This window comes from Embiotoca jacksoni, unplaced genomic scaffold, assembly GCF_022577435.1.
Source record: "Embiotoca jacksoni isolate LCO1_2020_lvr unplaced genomic scaffold, fEmbJac1.0.p SCAF_9, whole genome shotgun sequence".
Taxonomy (NCBI): Eukaryota; Metazoa; Chordata; class Actinopteri; family Embiotocidae; genus Embiotoca; species Embiotoca jacksoni.
The window spans coordinates 17534316-17555033 of NW_027185447.1; the positions used below are offsets into that span (position 1 = coordinate 17534316).

Below are 20718 nucleotides of genomic sequence, written 5' to 3' on the forward strand. Positions count from 1 at the left end.
TTAAATCTAAATTAAAACAGAATAAAAAAAAAAATATGAAGGGTCAAACATCAGATATTTACCGTTTTAACTGTACAACGTTCTTTCAGGGGATCATTTCAGAAACTGATTCAAGGAGTATTTTAGAATGTTTGTAAGATTTATTTTGAGTGAAGATTATTCAAATCATTTTTCAGCCCCACGAGTGTTGCGAGTCTATATTTTTTTTGTCTTGTTTGCTATTAAATTAATTGGCCGAATGCAATTTTCAGTATAATGAAGACCAATTCAGCAGAATAGACTCAGAAAACCAATTCTCAACAATGCAACCATTTTCAATATGATCCCATTTATTTCGATGGTGTCATATTTCATTTCATTTCATTACGTGACGCAGGTCTGTCTGTTTCTCTGGTCTCTCGGTATCTTCTCTGCTCCCCGGTATGCGAGTTTGTTTACACTAAGAGACCAAAGCCAGACAGAGCGTGTGTTTGTGTGCTGCTCAGTGATATCTGAGAGGGGGAACTTGACTCTCTCCGGCTTCACACTAAACACACTTCAGTCTCATTTTCCCAGCAGTACACAATGCAGCATCCAGGGCTCATCACATGATCCAGCCCAAAGCTCCTCTCCAATATTAACCTGTAGACTCAGCAGGTTTCTGATAAGTTGTCCAGGCTGTGCAGAAAATAAACTCGGACACGTCGTTGTGTTTGAAATGAATTTCAAAAGAAACTACACAGACACTGTGGGAAGACTCCTTTGACCGGACAGGGTAGATAAAGGTTATGGATGTGAGAAAAGACAAACATGGTTGCCATAATAAAGACGAATTGCATTGATATATAGGTGGAATAGAGGCCATTCGTCTTCTCCCCTCTAATATGAAAGCCATTCATGTGGCTCAAATAATGTGCAATATCTACCGAGCACGTTTCATCCAACATTTTAATTTGTGACGTTCCCCACATGTTGCTGGCCAGTTATTGTCTTTAATTCACCTGAGCTCTGCTCTTAATGTGGCAGAAATGGAGGGAATATGGTACTTGGACGCATCTTTGTGGCTCAGCAGTCTATGATAATTATTATGGGGATATTATACTGTGGTTGATCCCCTGAGGAGAAATTCATTCCCTTTTATTCCTTCAGTCCTGCACAGTGAGGTGAGGGTGCAGCTCCAGCGACAGAGCAGCGCCTCGGGGACACTAGGAGGAGATTTAGTGTCTTGCTCCAAGACACTTTAGCAGGACGGTTGCTGGAACAAGGCACTGAACCTGGGCACTTTTAATTCAGGGCCAGTTTCCCAAATGATTTCAGTCCACTGTTTTTCACTCCCTCACACTCATTCTCTGTCTTCCGATAAGCGAGGAACAACACATCTGTAAAAATAGATAATGTACCAATATGAAAGCACAGCACACATCCTGCAGTTCATCCCGATAACATTGAGCAACAAGGTATAATGGATACTACCTGCAAGCTATTATTATTTTTTTTTTCTTACTTAAAATCAATCCCATCCATCCATCCATTCATTTCCTCTCCCTCCTGGGAGGGTATACCAGTTTCCCAGCTTGTTTTGGATGAAAGCTAGCAAAACATTGGACAGGTCCCAGTTTATCGCAGGCTAACGATCAACTAATTTGCATCCATCATTTGGTGTATAATTTACTCAATCAGAAGGGGATATTTTTCATCTCCCTATTTAGTGCCATCCACATCACCTTGTTTTGGTTAGTGACATTTAAATGAGACATTACTTTGATGTCGTCTGACAGTGCTCGTAAAATGTGAAGCATTGAGATCACAGTGAGCTTTGCTACGCCGGTCAGCAGCACCACAGTATAGAGAGAATTACCAACGGATTGATGGAACAACACAGCTGTTCAAAGCAGATGGAAATTCAAAAGCTCTGTGCAACAACTGGCCTTGTAATTATTAAACAATTGTTTCTGCAGCCTCACAAATCATCTGCTGCCAGGCAACAGAATTAGCTCCTGTTGATGTTGGTGATTTCTTTCGGCATCCAAGAAAGTGACAATTTTTCGAGCCTCCATCAAATGTAAAACTGATCGACTATCAGCGCCGTTGCAGCAACATTGCCATTATGTTGCTTTTAATGTCCTCCAGCTGTTTGTGTAAGTATTTCCTCTATAAAGGTATCCCAAACATCAGGCTATTTATAGACACGCACCTTCACCACACCGCCCACCCGGGTGTGTTTTGCGCGCTTCTGTACCGCTGTTCACCGGGCACACGAGCCGCAATCAGCAACAGCTTCGGGGAATATTTAATGTTTATGGCAGCGCCCTCTCTCCCGCGGGTGTCGAATGAGAGGGAATGTTAGTGGTGCGAGCTATTAGGAGAGCAGAGACTGAGGCTGACAATGGAAGACACAAGAGAGGAGGCCTGCAGTCTCCTGAGCAACGGATATTTTTAGAGGTGGTTTTTAGATGCGGCTGAAAAAAACAAGAGTTGTATAGGATGAGTGTTCGGAGAGAAATACTCTGCTCGTGAAGTTCTCTGCTCTCGCTGCAGCACTTGACGCAGCATTTGTTTGATTTTATGAGCAGATAATTACTGGGGTTTTTGGCAAACTGCAATAGGTTATCAGGAAAATGACCACACTAGCTGCAATTGAGGATTAATTGATGTTTTGTGTTGATAACCCTGTTGTTCAATCTGCTTTTACACAGACCATTGATTTTTAATCTGCAGACATCACTTTTGGATCATTTCAATTATTTAACAGAAGACCTTGTTTGTATCAAGAGACATAAATTAAGTAAAAGGTGATTTTTCTGAGGTGGTCTGGTTGAGTTTGAGGAAAGAGACGGAAAGTGGTTTGTAGACAAGTAGGGGAGAAGTCTTCAAGTGGATCTTAATTACATCCTGTTCGACGGCATAATGGAATCAAGCAAAGTGTGTTATTGAAAATCTGATTCATGTCATGAGATTTGTTTCATTAGATCATATTGGTATAAAGTAAGCGGTGAGCAGGAACTATAGGAAGATGAGCAGTCAAATATTTAGAAGGCAGCAGCGTGATGTGCACGGAGCAGGAGGAGGCAATAAACCTTGATGAGCAAGTACTCGAAGTTCTATCACTTCATCAACATCAACACCTGTTACCCTGGTTTTTGTGACCACTGGTGCTCATCTCAACGGTGTCACAGTGGCACTTTGGTTCTCCAACATGACGACGTGCTCGCTCACGGCGCATTGACGAACCTCGAGCTCCTCACCTGCAAAAACGACAATCGTCGCTCCCCGCAGCTCCGACTCGGCAGCTGTGGCTTCCTGCGAGTTCTTTCTGTTCGGCAACAATTCGACCCAAAATCTAATGAGTGCTCCCTGCTCATGTTTTAAATCCACGGCAAACGTGCACGGACCAGTGGTCACGACTCGGGTGTTGATGTTGATCAAGTGATGTAACTCGGGAGTACTTACCCACGAGGGTTATAGCCTTCTCCTGCACGGTGCACGTCACGGCGATGCGCTCCATTCGTGCTCGACAGGAGAAGTCTTGAAACTTTATAATTGCCCTCTGTAAAAAAAAAAAAAAAAACTGCTGTGAAAAAACTAAACGTACACATTACTTTTTTTTCTATGCAACATAGTGAACCTGGTTCAGGTATCGGGACAGAGTTTATTGTGCAGTCAAGGCACCATGTCTTTAACCATGCAATGCTTGAGAGAGAGAGAGAGAGAGAGAGAGAGAGAGAGAGAGGGAAGGATGGACAATTATATGGATGGTTGTGGCAATAAAACAAATTGCTGTGCCTATCCTACAACTGACAGAGTGATGGCAGTGGCCTCGTGGAGGCAGTGCCCCCTCCCCCATCCCTCCCTCTCCCCCTCACCCCCCCCCCCCCCCCCTCATCTCCCCCTCCCCCCCTGTTCAGTGTGCTTCAACTCCCAGAAGCTGGCTTTCTATCCCCCTGGTCCTCCGGCTATTCTCTGTGGAAGTTAAGCAATGCTGCAGCCTGCTGCCGTGCAGTGAGAGGAAAAGTAAGGGATGAGTGCCTTGCTTCCATCCAGCAGATGTTGGGGGAATGGGGGACTGAAGTACCAGTGAGGCAAAAACATTGAATCTTATGATTGATAGAGTCTCTGAGAGCACAGTCGCTTCTACGCCGCTGCTAAATTTCCCAGGTGGTCTAAGTGTAAAGACACAGAGGTAGACAATAAACCTCTGTTTCAGTTTAGGCAAAGGCTCAACAATCAGGAGCACACAGATTGCAGAAGTGTTGTGAACTGCTTTATGCGTTTACTGTTTCTTACACATTTAGTTCCTCAGTCCACTAAAATGACAGCAGGTTAATTCTGTTTTAATGTCAATCATGGTGGAACAGACACAAGCTGCATGTCCTCTCCCGTAATGGGTCCTTAATGGACATAGGTGGGCCATGTAATCATCTGCAGATCAGTATTTGTGCTTGCAACATTCATCTTAATGCCTATGCAGGAAAAAAGGCAAAAAAAAAAAGGCAAAAAAAAAAAAAAAAAAAAAAAAGCAGTGTAATATCACAGACTGTATCATATGATCACTTGTTTAGCAACACCAGAGCAGCCATCTCTGCCTGATAGCATTACTTATGAGTTTGGCATTAATTAATTACATACCTCCAGACCAGTAATATTTTTAATCAACATCTTTATGGAAATCTACTTTATAAAATATGAAAATATGATGCAAACAGGAGGGTAAAATAATGCCTCCAAAACACATTAAAGGAGTGATACGGTGATATGAAAAGGCAAACGCATGCCTTTTGATGTATACATTGTGTATGCATCTGGCACCCGCTCATTAAACTTTTGAAACATGACACCACTGAAGGACAAAGCTGTATTCATTGTAAAACTCAAGTGAGATTTTACGAATAGAAAAACAAGGAAATTAGGGGTTCGATGTGGCTGTTGTGATAAAAAAACAAAAAGGTTTTTGCCCGAGTGCAGACACAAACATCCCCCAACAACACACATGAACAAGACACGGGCCACTACACACAAAAGAAAGCATCTATTCCTCCAGTGAAGGAACTGCTAATCCATTAACCAGCCAAGTGAATGTATGTATCGGCCAAAAAGTGTCGTGTTCTACTTGTGACATGCATGATAGGAAACGTATACACAAAGTCTGCCTTAAAAACAAGCCGGGTGGAAGAGACAAAAGCAGAGTTTGAAGAAAAGGGAAACATCATTAAATTCATCCAGAGTCTGCAATCAGAACAATAGTGCAGGCTACTGAGTGAAGCCTTCAACTGGCTTAATAAAAAGTGACTTTTTGTACCCATGAGTGAAGCAGACCAACATCATTGTAAATTTAATGGCATCCCCTATTCTTTACTCATATTTCCATTTTCCCAACCTATTAGCATCTGAGCCGGGGCCGGGCTTTGTTTTATGGTGTGAGCCTGGCTGCCGTGAACCGGACTAGAGGGTATTATCCCTGCATTGATTGTTCATTGGGCTTGCTTTGTACCGGGTCACGAAAGGGAAATTCATTAGCATGCACCTGGTCTCTGTGGCATTTTGGCAGGGTGACAAAACAGTTATACTGAAATGTAGCATTGGGAATTAAAAAGCCTCCGCTTGTTTGGTAACCAGGGGACGTCCCCGGCTGCCTTCATTCTCCTGTTCAATAGCAGAGAATCTCTATGAGGGTGAGGACGACCTTTAAACTCATCCATGGAGAATTACTGCAGATGTAGGTGTTGTGCTGGCCGGTGCCTAACTACATAAACAAATCGATTTCACTGGACAACACTATAGATTTACAAACAAGCAATTAACTGACTAATTAAAGCGGGAAATTTAAGTCATATACTTCCTGCTACTTTTCCCTGTCCCTCTCTCTCTTTCAAAAGACGGATCAATCCCCGGCAGGAGTCAGACTTTAGACGACCTTAGTGAACTGTACTTTGCAAGTTGAACAAAAGTCAAACAACCCGTGTCATCAGAAAGATTACTCTGAACAAATGGAGCCAGTTTTCAATTACAAAATTTATGTCCTTCCAAATTCCCCTGTTCTCTACGGCAGGGCCATAACCTGAATTGATGGGTAGCCATGCTCTCCAAGTTACCCCTTGTGGTCCAAGGAAAGATTTTTTTTTAATACCTTTCATCCCTCATGCTGTGAAATATTAGACCTGTACACATTTAATAGTGCATCTATCATAAAAAAAAAAAAAAAAGTCCACAGGATTGAAAAAAGATTCATGTGGGTTAAAACACAAGAAAGGCTAAATTAAACTCCAAAACATATTTCTGGGTATCAAGGAGCTTTAAAAAAAAAAAAAAAAAAAAAAGAAGAGAGACACACACCTGAAGCTGCAGAATTTATATATACTGCTAATGTTAAAATTTGAAAATGTTTATTTTCTGTCTTCCAATTAGGTGGTCTTTGCATTTCGCAGTCAGTGAAAATCCCTCGTGAACCAAGAGTTGGAGAGTTTGACAAGATCATTCGCCGGCTGAGTGAGAACCCGAACGCTCGAGTGGTCATCATCTTCGCCAATGAGGATGACATCAGGTGAGCGTAGTGAAATCCTGAGAGGTGTCAATTACCAAAATGTTTTTTTTTTTTTTTTCCGGATATTTCTTTCAAACACTGTTGGACACTCTCTCAATAACATTTGACAGAATTATTTTCCTTGAGCGACAGTATACTCAGTTTTGATGAAGTAAAGCCATTTAAGAGTTTCAAACTCTGCAAACATCTAAAACATTAAATGTGTTTGATCAATGTTATTATTCACAGCTGGCATTAAACTATCACATATGTATCCTCACTGTTTAATGACGTTAAACTGTATAATATATATGCATATATATAATATATAATATATAATATATTCTACTGCCCACATGGTAATATCTACAAGTATTAAGTATGGAATATATTTCTTGTATTAGTATATATTTGCATTTTATTGTTGCCATAGGCGCAAAACACGAGTTGTAAATATTAAAATACAGTACATTAAAATACATACATCGATACATTTACTCAGGTAATGAGGTGCAAGTTTGTAGATTTCTGTTTTACATGTTATGCTACATTATATTGAAACTTAAATTCAAAGGAAAATATTTTTCCACCCCATTTATTTGACAGCTTTGGTTACATATTACTTTGTGGGATCAGAGGCTTCAAGTCAAGTCAATTTCTTTAGATAGTAAATCTACGCACACAATATTTTAATATTGTTTAGATAATTAGTGAACTAAATATTATCCAAAAGGTGCAAAATATCATCCAACTGGTGCCATATTACAGTACTGCAGCCACATTAACTCATTATTAACTATGATTCAATATATATATATATACTGTATATAATAATATAACATTCTGAAAAGGGTGATTCCACATCACAAATACTTTGGCTGACTGTACTCCGTTTAATATTAGGAATCTATTGAGCAGCCCTACATTAAAAAGTGTTTCTTATATTGTGTCCAGACCTTTAAAACCCACTAATAGCATTGTAATGCAATTTGGCATCTACTGCACCCTGCTGTTCCCATCTATTATAATCTGGCCCTGCTATACAACAGTAAATCGTGTCCCTCCCTACCTTGTGGGGACACAAATGTATCAATTGAAATTCATTATCTATTATTAAGACGGATTGTCTGAATTAAGAATGAATTAATTAGTTGCAGGCTGAATCAACATGCAACAGCACTGTTGTGGCTTTGTAAGGGGAAAATGTTTCCCGGCAAGCAGTTCGTAGGCCAAACTTATTCCTTGTGGAAGTGGGCAGAGATTTGGGGCGCTCTCTTGATGATGACCAGGGCAGAAGTCCCAGTGCTCATTGACTTAATCCGGTCCTGATAACGGGTAATAGTGTGGATATATAGTAATTACAGAAAGCCAGGGGGATTTCAACACTGCATGCCTGCTCTATCCTTGAACTCAGTCAGTGTGAGCTTCTAGCAGCATAATAAGAACCCCAAATTGCCTACAAAGAAAGTGTAGGAGACTGAGCTGTTTTAAATGGAGCCCTGTAATATGATAGAATTATATAAATACACTGCCTCATCTCAGTGTCAGAAGAATACAGGAAATACTATTAATGGGTTTGTCTTTCATAATCAGGCCAGATATAGGTTCGTCCTAATCTCTGTTTGCCATGTCAGAAAACAATATGGTCTCAACATTTAATGAGATAAACACAGATTCCTGATATGAATCATTTAATTTAGATTAACTTAAGTTTATTTAATTTGTTTTTCACTTTGATTATTTGAACATTTGATTCCTTCAATTAGTTAGTTCACAATAACAGAAATGATCCATTTTATTTTGACCTTCTAATCACCTGAATTTCTTCAACGGTTGAGTTTGGGCAGATAAAACAGGAGGCCGTTTTGCAGACCGATCTCCACCATGCTCAGTCAGTGCTGGAGAACAGTTGGGCTGCACCCGCAGGGACTTGTTCAGGTGGAACCTTTGCACATGATGAGTCGGGCCGTGGCATTAAAAGGGCTAAATACCTGCAAAAGAACAAACAGAACTAACCAGTGATGCCTTATTGTATGATCCAAATTTTTGTGAAAACTTGCCCTTTTCAAAGTGTAGCTCGCTGCTCGGAGGTTTTTGTTGTATGCCAGGGTGATGGGGATTTTGAAATTTTTTTGAAATAACACGCGAACGGGGGAGGAGAATGCTGACTGAAATATACGGCTGACGGCAGGTTTACACCAACGTTTTACATCCCGTGAGTCAGAATGAATGGCAGCCAATACTTTAAGTGTGTAGGATTTAGTGGCTTCTACCAGTTGGGTTGCTGAATATGAATATAAAAATAAAACCTAATTATGAATGTTAGATTCCGTTTCTGCCAAAAGATCCCCATATATCCTACACACTGGTCCTTTAATACTGCTGTAATGAATACACGTACATCAACACTGCATCGGAAGAGGAAGTGGAAGGTCCTCAAGTCAACAAAAACAAGAAACCAAATAAATGAATTAACCAAAGTTATTAGCAAAATAATATTGTAATATTAAGATTCCACTGCAACATAATTGCAATTTAACTCACAGTACAGTCCACTCAATGTAATTTGGGAAGTACAGCTGTCCTGTCAACGTTGATGGGAAGTGAGAACACTCATTCACGACCCCAAAACAACACCTTTACTTCCCAGTGTTATTTTCACATCAGACTTCACAGCCTGTCTACTCATGTCTCCGTTATGTAATCCCCCGGCAGTGAGAAAATCAATTTCTCTCATTTTTCCTACATGGTGCACATAATTGCATCTTAAGACATGCTCATTTCACTAAATTTCTGGAGACCAGACTGAGAGAAAAATCAATACCAATCAAACATAAATCCTGGCAGTCATAAAAAATAAGGTAAAGAGACATGTAAGACATGACGTTGGTCGGACGAGTCACTGCTCGCCCAAAATAGAATTATTTTACAAGTTTGTACCGTCCTCTTTTATGCAACTATGACGTCTGATGAGACTTTAGAACAGCATGTGCCACGTAAAAACTGACGCTGGTACGGCACAATATGATGCTCAATATTTATTTTGGCCCGAGCATCTTCGGGGTAATGTAAAGGTCGGCAATGCATCACATTGCCAGGTGGCTGTGTTTAAATTTTATGTTGCTGCGCTCAAGCTTTCCTGATGTAACTCTTGTGCTCCAGCAGAGCTTGTTGGCACTTTTTTACGACTCCCAAAGCTTGCGTCCACTGGCAACAAGCCTGGGCGAATGTGGCAAGGGTCTCATTCTGCTACAGCCAGGAAGAAGTCCACTGCACTGATAATGGACAGAGAGTCTGTGGTGACTTTTCATTTTCACTACAGTGCCTCTGTGAAACTTCATCCAGACTCAAAAATAGAATATTCTGGTCATGTAAAGACGCGTACGGCAGCTGTAGCACCTCTTTAGGGTGCATTTAAATGGAAACACGAGTTTGCATGCACTACCGCTGAAATATATCCGAAAATAACATTATATGCTGCAATTACACATTGCTCTTCTTCTCTGTCCCTAAGGCGGCTCCTTCAAGCAGCAAAGAAGGCCAATCAAACCGGACATTTCATCTGGGTGGGCTCAGACAGCTGGGGCTCCAAAATATCTCCAATACTGAACCAAGAAGAAATGGCAGAAGGTGCCGTCACCATCCTACCGAAGCGACAGTCCATCAAAGGTACACGCAGCGACAAAATTCACATTATGGTGCTCAGAATGCTTTATTGTCTTGTTTTTAGTTTGAATTCAATTAAATATTGATACATATGCAGCTTTACTGCTTATTTTTTTATTGTGCGTTACCCTCCACTAACTATTTCTCCTTCCAACATAAATACATTTTTAATGAGAGTACTTCCCAATTTTTGCCCCCTCGCTGCCGCGTCGAACATAAAAGTATTGGGTCGTTTATTTACCTTTAATATTGATTAAGTCAACGCTGTAACATATATAGTATATTTGTCATATTTTACTACTGTGAAGTTGCCAGTGTTCAGATGTTGTCAGTAAAGTGTGAATGAAGTGGTGCAAGGGAAACACAGTATGCACTGCACAATGAAGCCCTATGCAAACAGTGTAAATACATATGTTTTATGTTTCTATGCCACAAAATCATTACAAATATAATGCATAGAAAAATTCATCAAAGTTGAGCTATAACTAAGCAACTTAAAACATATATTTCACCACAATAAAAAGCTAATTTTTGTTTATTTTCATTGATCAAATAAAGTTCGAACAACTTTATTTGAAATGTTTACCTAATAAAAAAAATAATTAGGCATTGTTTTTAGTTGTACTTTTGCTGTTGTTGTTCTGTTTGTTTTTTTGTTTGTATTATACTGCTTATGTTTGAAATATATTTAAAAAAAGGTACTAAATGGACAGTGACCCTAACTGGACACAACTGGAGTCCGTTGAAATGTAAAAATATAAGAAATGACACTGACGGGTGTCACTTATTTCTTTCAGGTTTTGATCGCTACTTCGTCAGCCGAACACTCGAGAACAACAGGAGGAATATTTGGTTCGCTGAGTTTTGGGAGAATAACTTCCAATGCAAGCTCAGTCGGCACGCTGTGAAGAAAGGATCCGGCATCAAAAAGTGTACAAGTGAGTCTGCACTTAATAACAGAGAAGGCTCTGGGTCAATGTAGAGCAATCAATCAATGACCAAGAATATTTATTGGGTCTGCTGTGAATACATTGTGTGTGTGTGTGTGTGTGTGTGTGTGTGTGTGTGTGTGTGTGTGTGTGTACTTGCTATGCATTGATACCTTGATTCGTCATCAGGGAATAAAACAATCACACTCCTGTAATTTAGGCTAAATGAAATGGGTGCAGATAAGTGAACGGGAATCTCAAATTTTTCAACAGAAATTAACGTTCCCATTACTCGTGTGTTGGCAAGTTTAATTTGCGGTGTGCGACAACAACAGCAATCGCAAAACTATACCACCGCATGCACTAAAAACATAATCAATAGCAAATCCAGTCAGCCCATTAGGAACAGGCTTTCAGGTCATTAAAATCAGCAGGGCTCTCCAGCCCTGTCTCCCCCCACACAGTGCAGCGCAACACTGCATCTCAAGTAGTCCAGACTGACTGATTTAAAGCTGGCACCTGTAACGTTTCAAAGCAATCTGTCCCTCAAAGCCGTGTATGTGCTTGAGTGATGCACACAATTGAAAGACAAATAAGCAACACTGGAGAAGCTGTCCTCTGCAATGTTGCTGAAAAACCTACAACATCCACCTATTCAGCATTGACGACTAACGGCGCCAGTATTCTTCATCAGCTCCGCTGAACAGCTCCCCCGAAACATTTCCAGCATTACCGATTCGGGGATCGGGATCGCCGGCCACGTCCCATAACTTTCCAAAAACAGCATTATGACTTTAATAGAAAAATCTGAAAAAATTTCCCCTTGTGGGATTAATAAAGTAACTATCTATCTATCTATCTATCTATCTTAAGACCTCCTTCCTGCAGCGATCGGCAACTCGTGTGGAGAAGTGAATAGAAGCAGGGTTGGAAGTCTCTCTCTAGCTTTTTTTTCTTCGATTCATTACAGATCCATTTTACTTTTCATGTTTATAAGATTGAATGCCCTCCAAGAAACTCCGTCTGAAATTGAATACCATTATCCCTATGACTGCTGCGTTTTGCTCCACCTTCAGATGTATCTGCTTGGAACAACTACACACGCACACACATTTGATACAGCCGATCAGTGCATCAAAACAGAAAAATTAATTCTTTTATAGCGTAACCCGGCTTTTAATGCTGCACATGTTCGAGTTCTGTGCACAAAACAGTTCCCTGCGTACAATAAAACACATTATTCAGTTATGCACATTTTAGGGAGGCTGTGGCTCAGACGGTAGAGTGGGTTGCACACTAATCAAAAGGTTGGTGGTTTGATCCCCAGCTCCCCCTGTCCACCTGCCTAAGTGTCCTTGAGCAAGACACTGAACCCTAAGTTGCTCCCGATGGTGTACCATCGGTGTGTGAATGTGCTCCTGATGGCAGCACCTTGCATGGTTATCTGTCTCATTAGTGTGTGAATGGGTGAATGGGAAAACCATGTGAAAGCGCTTTGAGACCAAAAGGTGATAAAGCGCTATACAAGTACAGACCATTTACATTATAAACACATATCCAGTCGATGACATTTCAGGTAAACAAGGTACTCAGAGTGCTGTTTTCAGCTAAAAAAAAAGCTCTAATAATACAGTTTACATTCGGCTATGGCCACTACCTAATAAGGTGTGACTCCAGTTTCTCCAAAAGACTTTGAATTTTAGTCAATCAAATGATCAGATCTTAAATGAAGGACATGGAGATGCATCAAGTTTATCTGTAAAAAGTCAAGAGATAAATGTGAAAAATGTAGGTCAGAAATGGGTACCTGATTTCACAGCATTTGGGAGTGTGCAGAAGATTTTGTCAAAAATGTATTTGGCAGAGTTGCCTCTGTGCCCACAGTTGTGCATTCTTGGATGCTTTCCAAAAGAATTTAGACTTTCAACGCCACAGAAGAAAATGGTGCCTTTTGCAGGCCAAACACATCACTTGTGTCTTGTGGAAAAGTATCTTTCCCAGTGCTTAGCATTTACAAAAGGGAACATACAGACCCAGTTCCATATTTTTGGAAAGTATAACTTGAAGTATGATTTAAGGACAACTAAAGCTCTGTCAGGGTGTGATGTTGTTTGTATTGGATAGTTGAAGTTCATGGTGTTTCTGATATGTTTATGCACATTTTCTTTCTGCATGCTGTCATGAGACACAGTTATTTAGCTGAGGAACAACAGATTTGAGTTGGTAGAGACCAAAAAAAGAGCAAAAAGAGAATGAATAGTGGCCTTACATTCACACAGTAGCCAGAAAAACAATCATTAACTAATTAACGTAGATGTCAGAAGCGGGTCCTCTTTCATGCAGCACACCGTGTAACTACGGTAACCCAGAGGGGACAAAGCAAACACATTAGCACTAGAGAGTGCCTTTGGCGTTTTTCACAAGTTTGGTCGTCATTGTAGATTCTCCTCTCTGCCTGGAACGAGTGTTCAGCTGGTTGCAATCTGCAATCTCACCACTAGATTTCACTAAATCGTACAAACCGCTCCTTTAAAAGATGACGAGATTATTCTGTTGTATTCACAATTTGTTTACACTGTACCCAAGTGGCCTAAAAAAATAAAATCTGTTACTGCAGGTTTAAAGTGTCTTTCAGAAGAAGCAAATTGTGATAATGATACTAATAATAATGCTATTGTAAAGGTGTAAACCACTGCTGATATTAATTTGTTTGGTTGTTCAATGCAGCATTTGGAAGCACTTATAACCAAGTAGGAAAAGTCATCTTAGTACAATCCATTTACGAACTCATTGTGCCAATCAGTAGTTTCAGGTACCCACCAGTTCTGTCAGCATCAGTACAACAGTTGGTATGTTTAAGACAAAAATCCACCTTTTTCCAGAAATAATAGTTTACTTTGAATAAATATCTGAATTACTCAATTTGTCAGGTTTTATAAAAGGACAATACACACAAGAAACACCATATTTCAATATTTCCTTGCACTCTCTGACACCTGTACGAGTCTGTCTTCTGGCTTTAATCCAGCTGATACAGGACACTGCAGCCTCCAAATGTCACCAAATACCATCGGAGACAAACTAAATTGGTACAATAGATGACTTGGCAAAGCTAACCAGTTAAGTAGCGACTTAATTGTCAACTCTCGTAATAACAATGTGTCCCCTGACAAAACAGAAAGATACTTCCAACAATCCACACTTTGAGGAGAACACGTAATCGTAAATGATTTTTGTAATTATCAGTTGTCATGGTGGCTGCTCTTGAGCTAAATTGCTGCTGCCCCTTCTCGTCCTCCGAGAAGCCTCCAGGGTGCAGTAAACTTTTACAGGCAAGAGGTGCAATCATTTCTCTCAGAGCCTTTTTGCAAGCAGTATCACTGGACCCCCAATTGTTCTTTTTAGAAGCACAATAACTTCCAGTTTCTACTCCTGGTGTTTGTTTGTCATTATAATAAAAACATTTTTTTTTAAAATAGGGCAGACTTTGACCCTTAAAATAGTGTTCCTGCAATTACATTTTATAAACATGGTTTACTCAATATCAGCAGCTTTTTTTTTTTTTTTTTTAGTAAGTAGGAAAGACTAAATCTCTCTCTCAAAAAAAAAACACAAAAAAAAAAATCAGTGGAAGACTATAATCAACCACCAGGGACTGGAAAATGATATTCTTAAAGTACTAACATGATTAGATGGGCATGTAATTATTCTATTTGTGTGATATCAAAGCTTTTAATCGCACTGTACAAGTCACTGGCAAGTGATTTATGTACCATTACAGCAGAGTAGTAACAGGTCATCTTCCAGGACTGAGGCATTAAATTGGACCTGACTTGTGACTTGACTTGTGTGCAGGGAAAACAACACACAGTGCGGATGTATAATTCACTTCCTATTGCTGCTCTCCTTCCCAGTGTTCTTATATCTGTTGCCCCAGAGGACAAGGTTTGTTGTGTAGCTTCACAATCTACATTGTCATCTCAAATCTTCAGGTCATGTCACTGCTAAACCCCTTGCGTGAAACAAAACATTATCAAGACTACTTCAATCCCCGTATGTGCAGTAAACATTCAAATATGTGCCAAAGGCAACATTTAAATGTAGACGCCGCTATACGCATTAAAGATAATGCAATTTTTATATTTAGAAATGTATTGTTGTTACGCCTGTCAATCTTCTCACTCTAGCAGGTGCAATTTTTTTTTCAATGATGAAGACGAAACTAAATACTTTACCACTTAATATTCGTTGTATTCTTCGACACACTGGATCCTTGATTTCACACAGCCGTAGGAAAAGCAACCTTTTCATTTTAACAAGCAACTATTTGCCAGAAGATTTACTCAGCTGTAGTTCACTAACAAAGATAACTCGAGCTTTGTAAGCTTGTTGAAATCGAAGTCGACAGATTCTTATTTTTTTAATCTTTTTGGGTGTAGAGCTAGGTGTTGTTCAAAGGTTTTCGACAACGGTACCTTTTCACGGACACCAATTCAATGAAATCCATTTTAAGAAAAAAAAAATAAAATTACATGTCACACTATGGTACAAATCTTTAGTACTCATGCATTTCAGAGGGGGAGAGTGTAACCCAGGTTTGTTTTCTGTAGCACATGTCCCCTAAACACCTCACACGCAAGCTATCACTTGATTCTACGATTTACCGATGTTCCCAAAATGCCTCATGGGCGCAATCACTTAAAATTATAATTTACAGATGTGCTGTAAAAGCTTCATATGCTATCAGTAGACGCTAGCTACGCACACAGAAGCCATGTGTTACTGAAGTGAATGCGACTCGGACAGGTTTGGCCAAAAACTTGTTTGAAAAGAGTGAAACAAGATACTTTAAAACAAAATTTAGGCTGCGTAAATTGAAACCAAGCGATTTTTATCTCCGTGGCCGGGCCACTCAAGTAGAGAGTACAGACTCTGAGGAGATATAATCGTGTGTAAAGCGAGCAACAGTTCTGCGTATTAAAACAAACCTGTGTTGGTGTAGGTATCGCCTACAGCAACAGAAGAGTTTGAATATTTGGTAAGCAGCCCTGCTCTAAGGTGACTGTTTAAAACGAGCAAGCTATAAAGACAGAACCCAACATATACCCTCGATGGCTGCACACACAATATTGTGTAAAACAATGACATTAAAACTGTACATCCCAGTCAAAGATTCAGCATCGACCTTGCATTGCAGTGTAAATTTGAGTCCTATTATATAATAGTACAACATAATATAGAAAAATGTAGGTCACGTTCTAACATAACCCTGTTTGGCAGCTTATTTACGAACAATAGCCCGTTATCCCATAAAACAAAACCAATGTTGAGAACTACCGGATGCATTTGGCAAATGTTACACCATCGCAAACTTCCCCAAATGGAATAAAGAGCGTAACCGAGTCGCTGGTTCCCACAAAAGATTAAATAAAGACCTGAAAACCTCCCAGCTACAGGAAGTAATTAGGTCTGATAGATTTAAAGAAAATTCAAAAAGAAGTTTACTTTCAGTCTGATTCAAAGAATTCAGTAGTTCTCAACTTGGGTATCTGATCTGCTCCTCATTCACTGTACTGCTACAGTCACAGCATTTCATGCTGGTGAACCATAAAACATGATCCTGTTTTGCAGAGCAGAATGAATAAGTAGTATCTGCTGTAACGCCTGAACTTGTGAAAGGAGACAAATTGGTAGTAATAGAAAGAAATTGCAAAATACCGTGGCATGACTCAATTTGTATTGATGAGCAGGTCTGACACATCAATCATAATTATTTCAGGGTGAACAAAGTATAGTCCTAAAATCTGCCTTGTAGCAAATACTAACGCATGAAAGCATGAGAGCAGACTGATCGCCAAGCAGTATTTCAGTTTTTGGATCCTAACATATGAAACCTACTAGATGATAGAATAGGGAGTAGAGCAATTTGCCCACAGTCTAGTCATTTCATGCATCATTACCAATAATTAAAGTTTTCTGTCTTGTTGCGTTGTTGGCAACGATGACAGCCTCAGCAGGTGCGGTGCTTCTTGCTGACGTCATTTCAGCTCACGGTGAGGGTCACGGTGTGAGTGAAGCCAAAAGGCTTGAGTCATTCTTTTGCTTTGCATCCCCTGCAGACGTGAGTCATCAAGGCCAACAGACAACAGTACATGTCTGCTTGGCTGCTAAATTTTCTGAATTTCACTGCCCAATGAAAACATCAAGGACACCACATGCAACCCACCGATGTTCTACAGGGCTTTGATTCTCCTAAAATGCAACGTAAATGTCAACATTTGAACAGCAGATAAGGCAGAAAACACAGACATGCTTGTTTTCATTTTGGAAAAATCATTACTGGCCTGCTTTGGTTCAGATTTATTACTCTGCATCAAAACAATGGGGGTTACACGATTTAAAAGGAATTTAATATCCCCAGGAATTCTTGTTTGAAGGCAGTTAGAGGAAGCAAATGTGGTTCGCTATCAACAGTTTGCAGCTGAAACAATGGATTCACTTAATCTGACTGACCGCATCTTCAGAGGGAATGATGACAAGCGCTGTCGAGTCTATTTCCGTCCCCCAGGGGAAGATGCCCAATGTTTTTAATTAGAACAGGAAAATGGGAGAATTTGTAATAGATGTCAAGTGAAGTCTGTCAAACCCGTCAACTAAGGCCACAATATTTTTTTAGACATTATCTGAGAAACTTTTATCACATATCACAAACTTACCGCAAATCACAGGGGTTGACATTTGATTTTAATTATATTATTATTGTATGTGTTCTGATAGATTTTGATAGTTGCAGGTTGTAATGCATGACATAAAAGTGGAGTAGGCAGGAGAAAGTGAAAGCTTTTGTCATGTCATGCTTTGGATTATGAGCACATGGCTCATAGTGGAAACTACTCGTTTATTCATTTTGAGCGAGCACGACTCTGATTCACAGAATTAAAGCCTGTTTCTAAGTTTTCTATGGCCTGCAAGAAGATGCCTGTCTGGATAATATTTCATCGTTTTCACCTTTGAACAAATATGGATATGAACCTGCTGTAAGCACCTTATGTCTGCTTGGAATTGTTTCGATGGTATCATAAACAGGCCCATACTGTTTTGTTGTTTTACTATGTTCATCTTGTATTTTGCCGTCTCAAATTGATACCATAAAATGCACATAATCAGTCAATTCCATGTATTAATACATCTATTGGCGTTATTTGTAGCCATTAATTGACAAAACATTGCGCGTGGGCGTTGAGCCCCCAGACATCCTTCTATCCGGCCCGCTTCCTGGTGCGTTTGAAAAGCTCTGATCTATACGAAGAGGAAATATTACACAACACCTTTTATTTTTCCTAATTTGTGCAGACATCTATGAAAAAGACTATTAACACTAACAGCATGTCTAGACATTTGAGCCCCATTTTGAATCCATCGGTTTCATGTGTCCAACGGAACAGATATGTTAATCAATGCAGCCCTCTTCACAGGGCGGATGCCGACATCCACGGCCTGCAATTCACTCACACTTTTCGTTTGTGAATGCGATCGCCAAACATATTTTTAAGCTTCAAATCTACTTTGCTTTTCTGTTTACATGGGTAGCAACAGTGATTGTGTATTGGGCTCCGAACACAGCCGAAACATGTATGGCCAACAGCTTAATGCCGCGCCTGAATGCATCCTCTGTCAAGCTGCAGCTCATGCCGTGTCTGCTGCATAAACACATTTCGTACATCCTCAGCTGTTACATATTTTGTTTGATCAACCTTTGTTCAAAATAATTGCAAAGAGCACTATATCTCATAGAATTCTGAACTGACCGTGTTAATAGACCCCTAAAGTGTCGTAGTAAATTTAAAATGAACTTTACCTCCCACGAAACAACTATCCAGTGCGCTCTATCTACCTAACCTAACCTAACCTAACCTATCTCCAAGCACATTAGATGGACAGGTAGTGCATTCATTTTCAACCTCACAAAGAAAGAAATCACAGTGTGCAAGTAATAAAATCTAATTTTTCACTCTCCTTTTCCTGGAATGGAAGTGAGGTAAAAAAAAGAAAGAAACAATTTACCTCCATTCAAAGCAATATTGTAAGTAAGAGTGTACAGCACGACCTGGAGCTTTCTGGATCATTGTGTTCTTTCAGTGTGTCAAGACTTTCCTTTATAGAAACTCATACTGCACTGATAAAAAATATACAATGGCAAGGCTTCATTTTCATTCCCATAAATGCTTGTTTTGCACTTGTGGCCTTCACACGGCACATCGTTACATCCATTCACTGTGTTTTTTGTTCATCTTTCAGTCAACAAAGCCACTTAAAATGGACAGTATGTGTCCAAACATGAATGTGTTATGGTATTCCTTCAGGTTCTGTTGAAGGATGATAACACGCTGCTTAATTACCTATTTCCTTAAGCGCAGGAGCAGTGAGATTGGATGGATTTAGTTTCATATTTTCACTCTGGCAATGCCAATGAATTAGACACCTTTCAAAACATATGGTTAAAAACTATTATGCAGTTTACTTAAATAGTACTAATAGGGTAAACCCAATTCATGCATTAAATCATTGTCCTTACCCAGATCGCTAAAAAATGCTTTTACGATGAGCCATACATTCATGTCATACACTGATATTATCTTGTCGGTTTCTGCTCCGATGGACAACAGAAGGGTAGAAGACACTGCTTGATAGTGGATTACCTATTTGAATTATTGGCTGCAACTTTTCTATGACCATGGCAAGAATATAGAGAATAAAACTTGACAAAAACATCAGAGTAAAATGAGTTCATTTCATTGTCACAGTTTACAAATGTTGCCTTCAGTCAATTCTCCACAGCAGCTTCATTGCACCAGCTGTAGATTACTGGGTGTATATTTTGCATTGGGTAAGCATTAAACAGTTTATTATGAACTTCTATCAGGCACGTTAGGCACATAATCAATAACCCACACATCTTGAGATCCTAACAGTCACAAATAGCCTCAGACTTCCCCATTCCTTCCTTTCTTCCCCGTGTTCTCTGCCACATTTTCAAGGAGAGACGTGTTAATGAGAAACATGGATTCTCGTTACATGGAGAAGAAAATCTTTATGTGTTTTGCTAATGCATTTTTACCCAACTTGAATTACAATCTTCAGTCCACCTCAGTGGTTCCAAAGCTAAGATCTAAGGGATCACATCATGATGAAAAGATTAAGAAAAAACTCTCAGTTTGACAGCGATAAAAATACTTCAAAACCTGCACTATATTAGTATGGAATCATGTGACGAGGGATTATCATCACATCCACAGCACAGCTTCACTTTAATGGTTCAAAAGCTGAAAAAAGGCTGGGAACTACCTATCTGCATGACCGCATGCCTGATATTACCAGACCAAAATTCACAGCATGACTACATGGGTGTGGAAACGCTCAACTGAAGATTGTTTCCAGTCGTTGCAGTCTAATAAGCGTACACAGACTAATTTAAAATGATTGGAGCAGCCAATCTTATTCCGGCTTCATTTTCTCTAAAAAAAAAAAAAAAAAAAAAAAAAAATCAGAAAAACAATAGTTTCAATAGTAAGAGACAATAAAATAAAAGAGACTAACAGCAACAAAAAGACGAGACTTCTCATCCCT

The 20718-nt window shown here is 39.7% G+C and overlaps 1 protein-coding gene across 4 annotated transcripts in view; it reads left to right on the forward strand.

Annotated features, from left to right (window-relative positions):
* Positions 1 to 20718, forward strand: part of LOC138192787 (metabotropic glutamate receptor 4-like) — a 182267-nt gene that overhangs the window by 136056 nt on the left and 25493 nt on the right. For all 4 annotated transcript variants that reach the window (XM_069140453.1, XM_069140452.1, XM_069140451.1 and 1 more), the window contains exons 4-6: positions 6382 to 6517; positions 10011 to 10165; positions 10960 to 11100. In XM_069140453.1, the coding sequence (XP_068996554.1) occupies positions 6382 to 6517; positions 10011 to 10165; positions 10960 to 11100 (432 nt within the window). The remainder of the gene's footprint in view (positions 1 to 6381; positions 6518 to 10010; positions 10166 to 10959; positions 11101 to 20718) is intronic.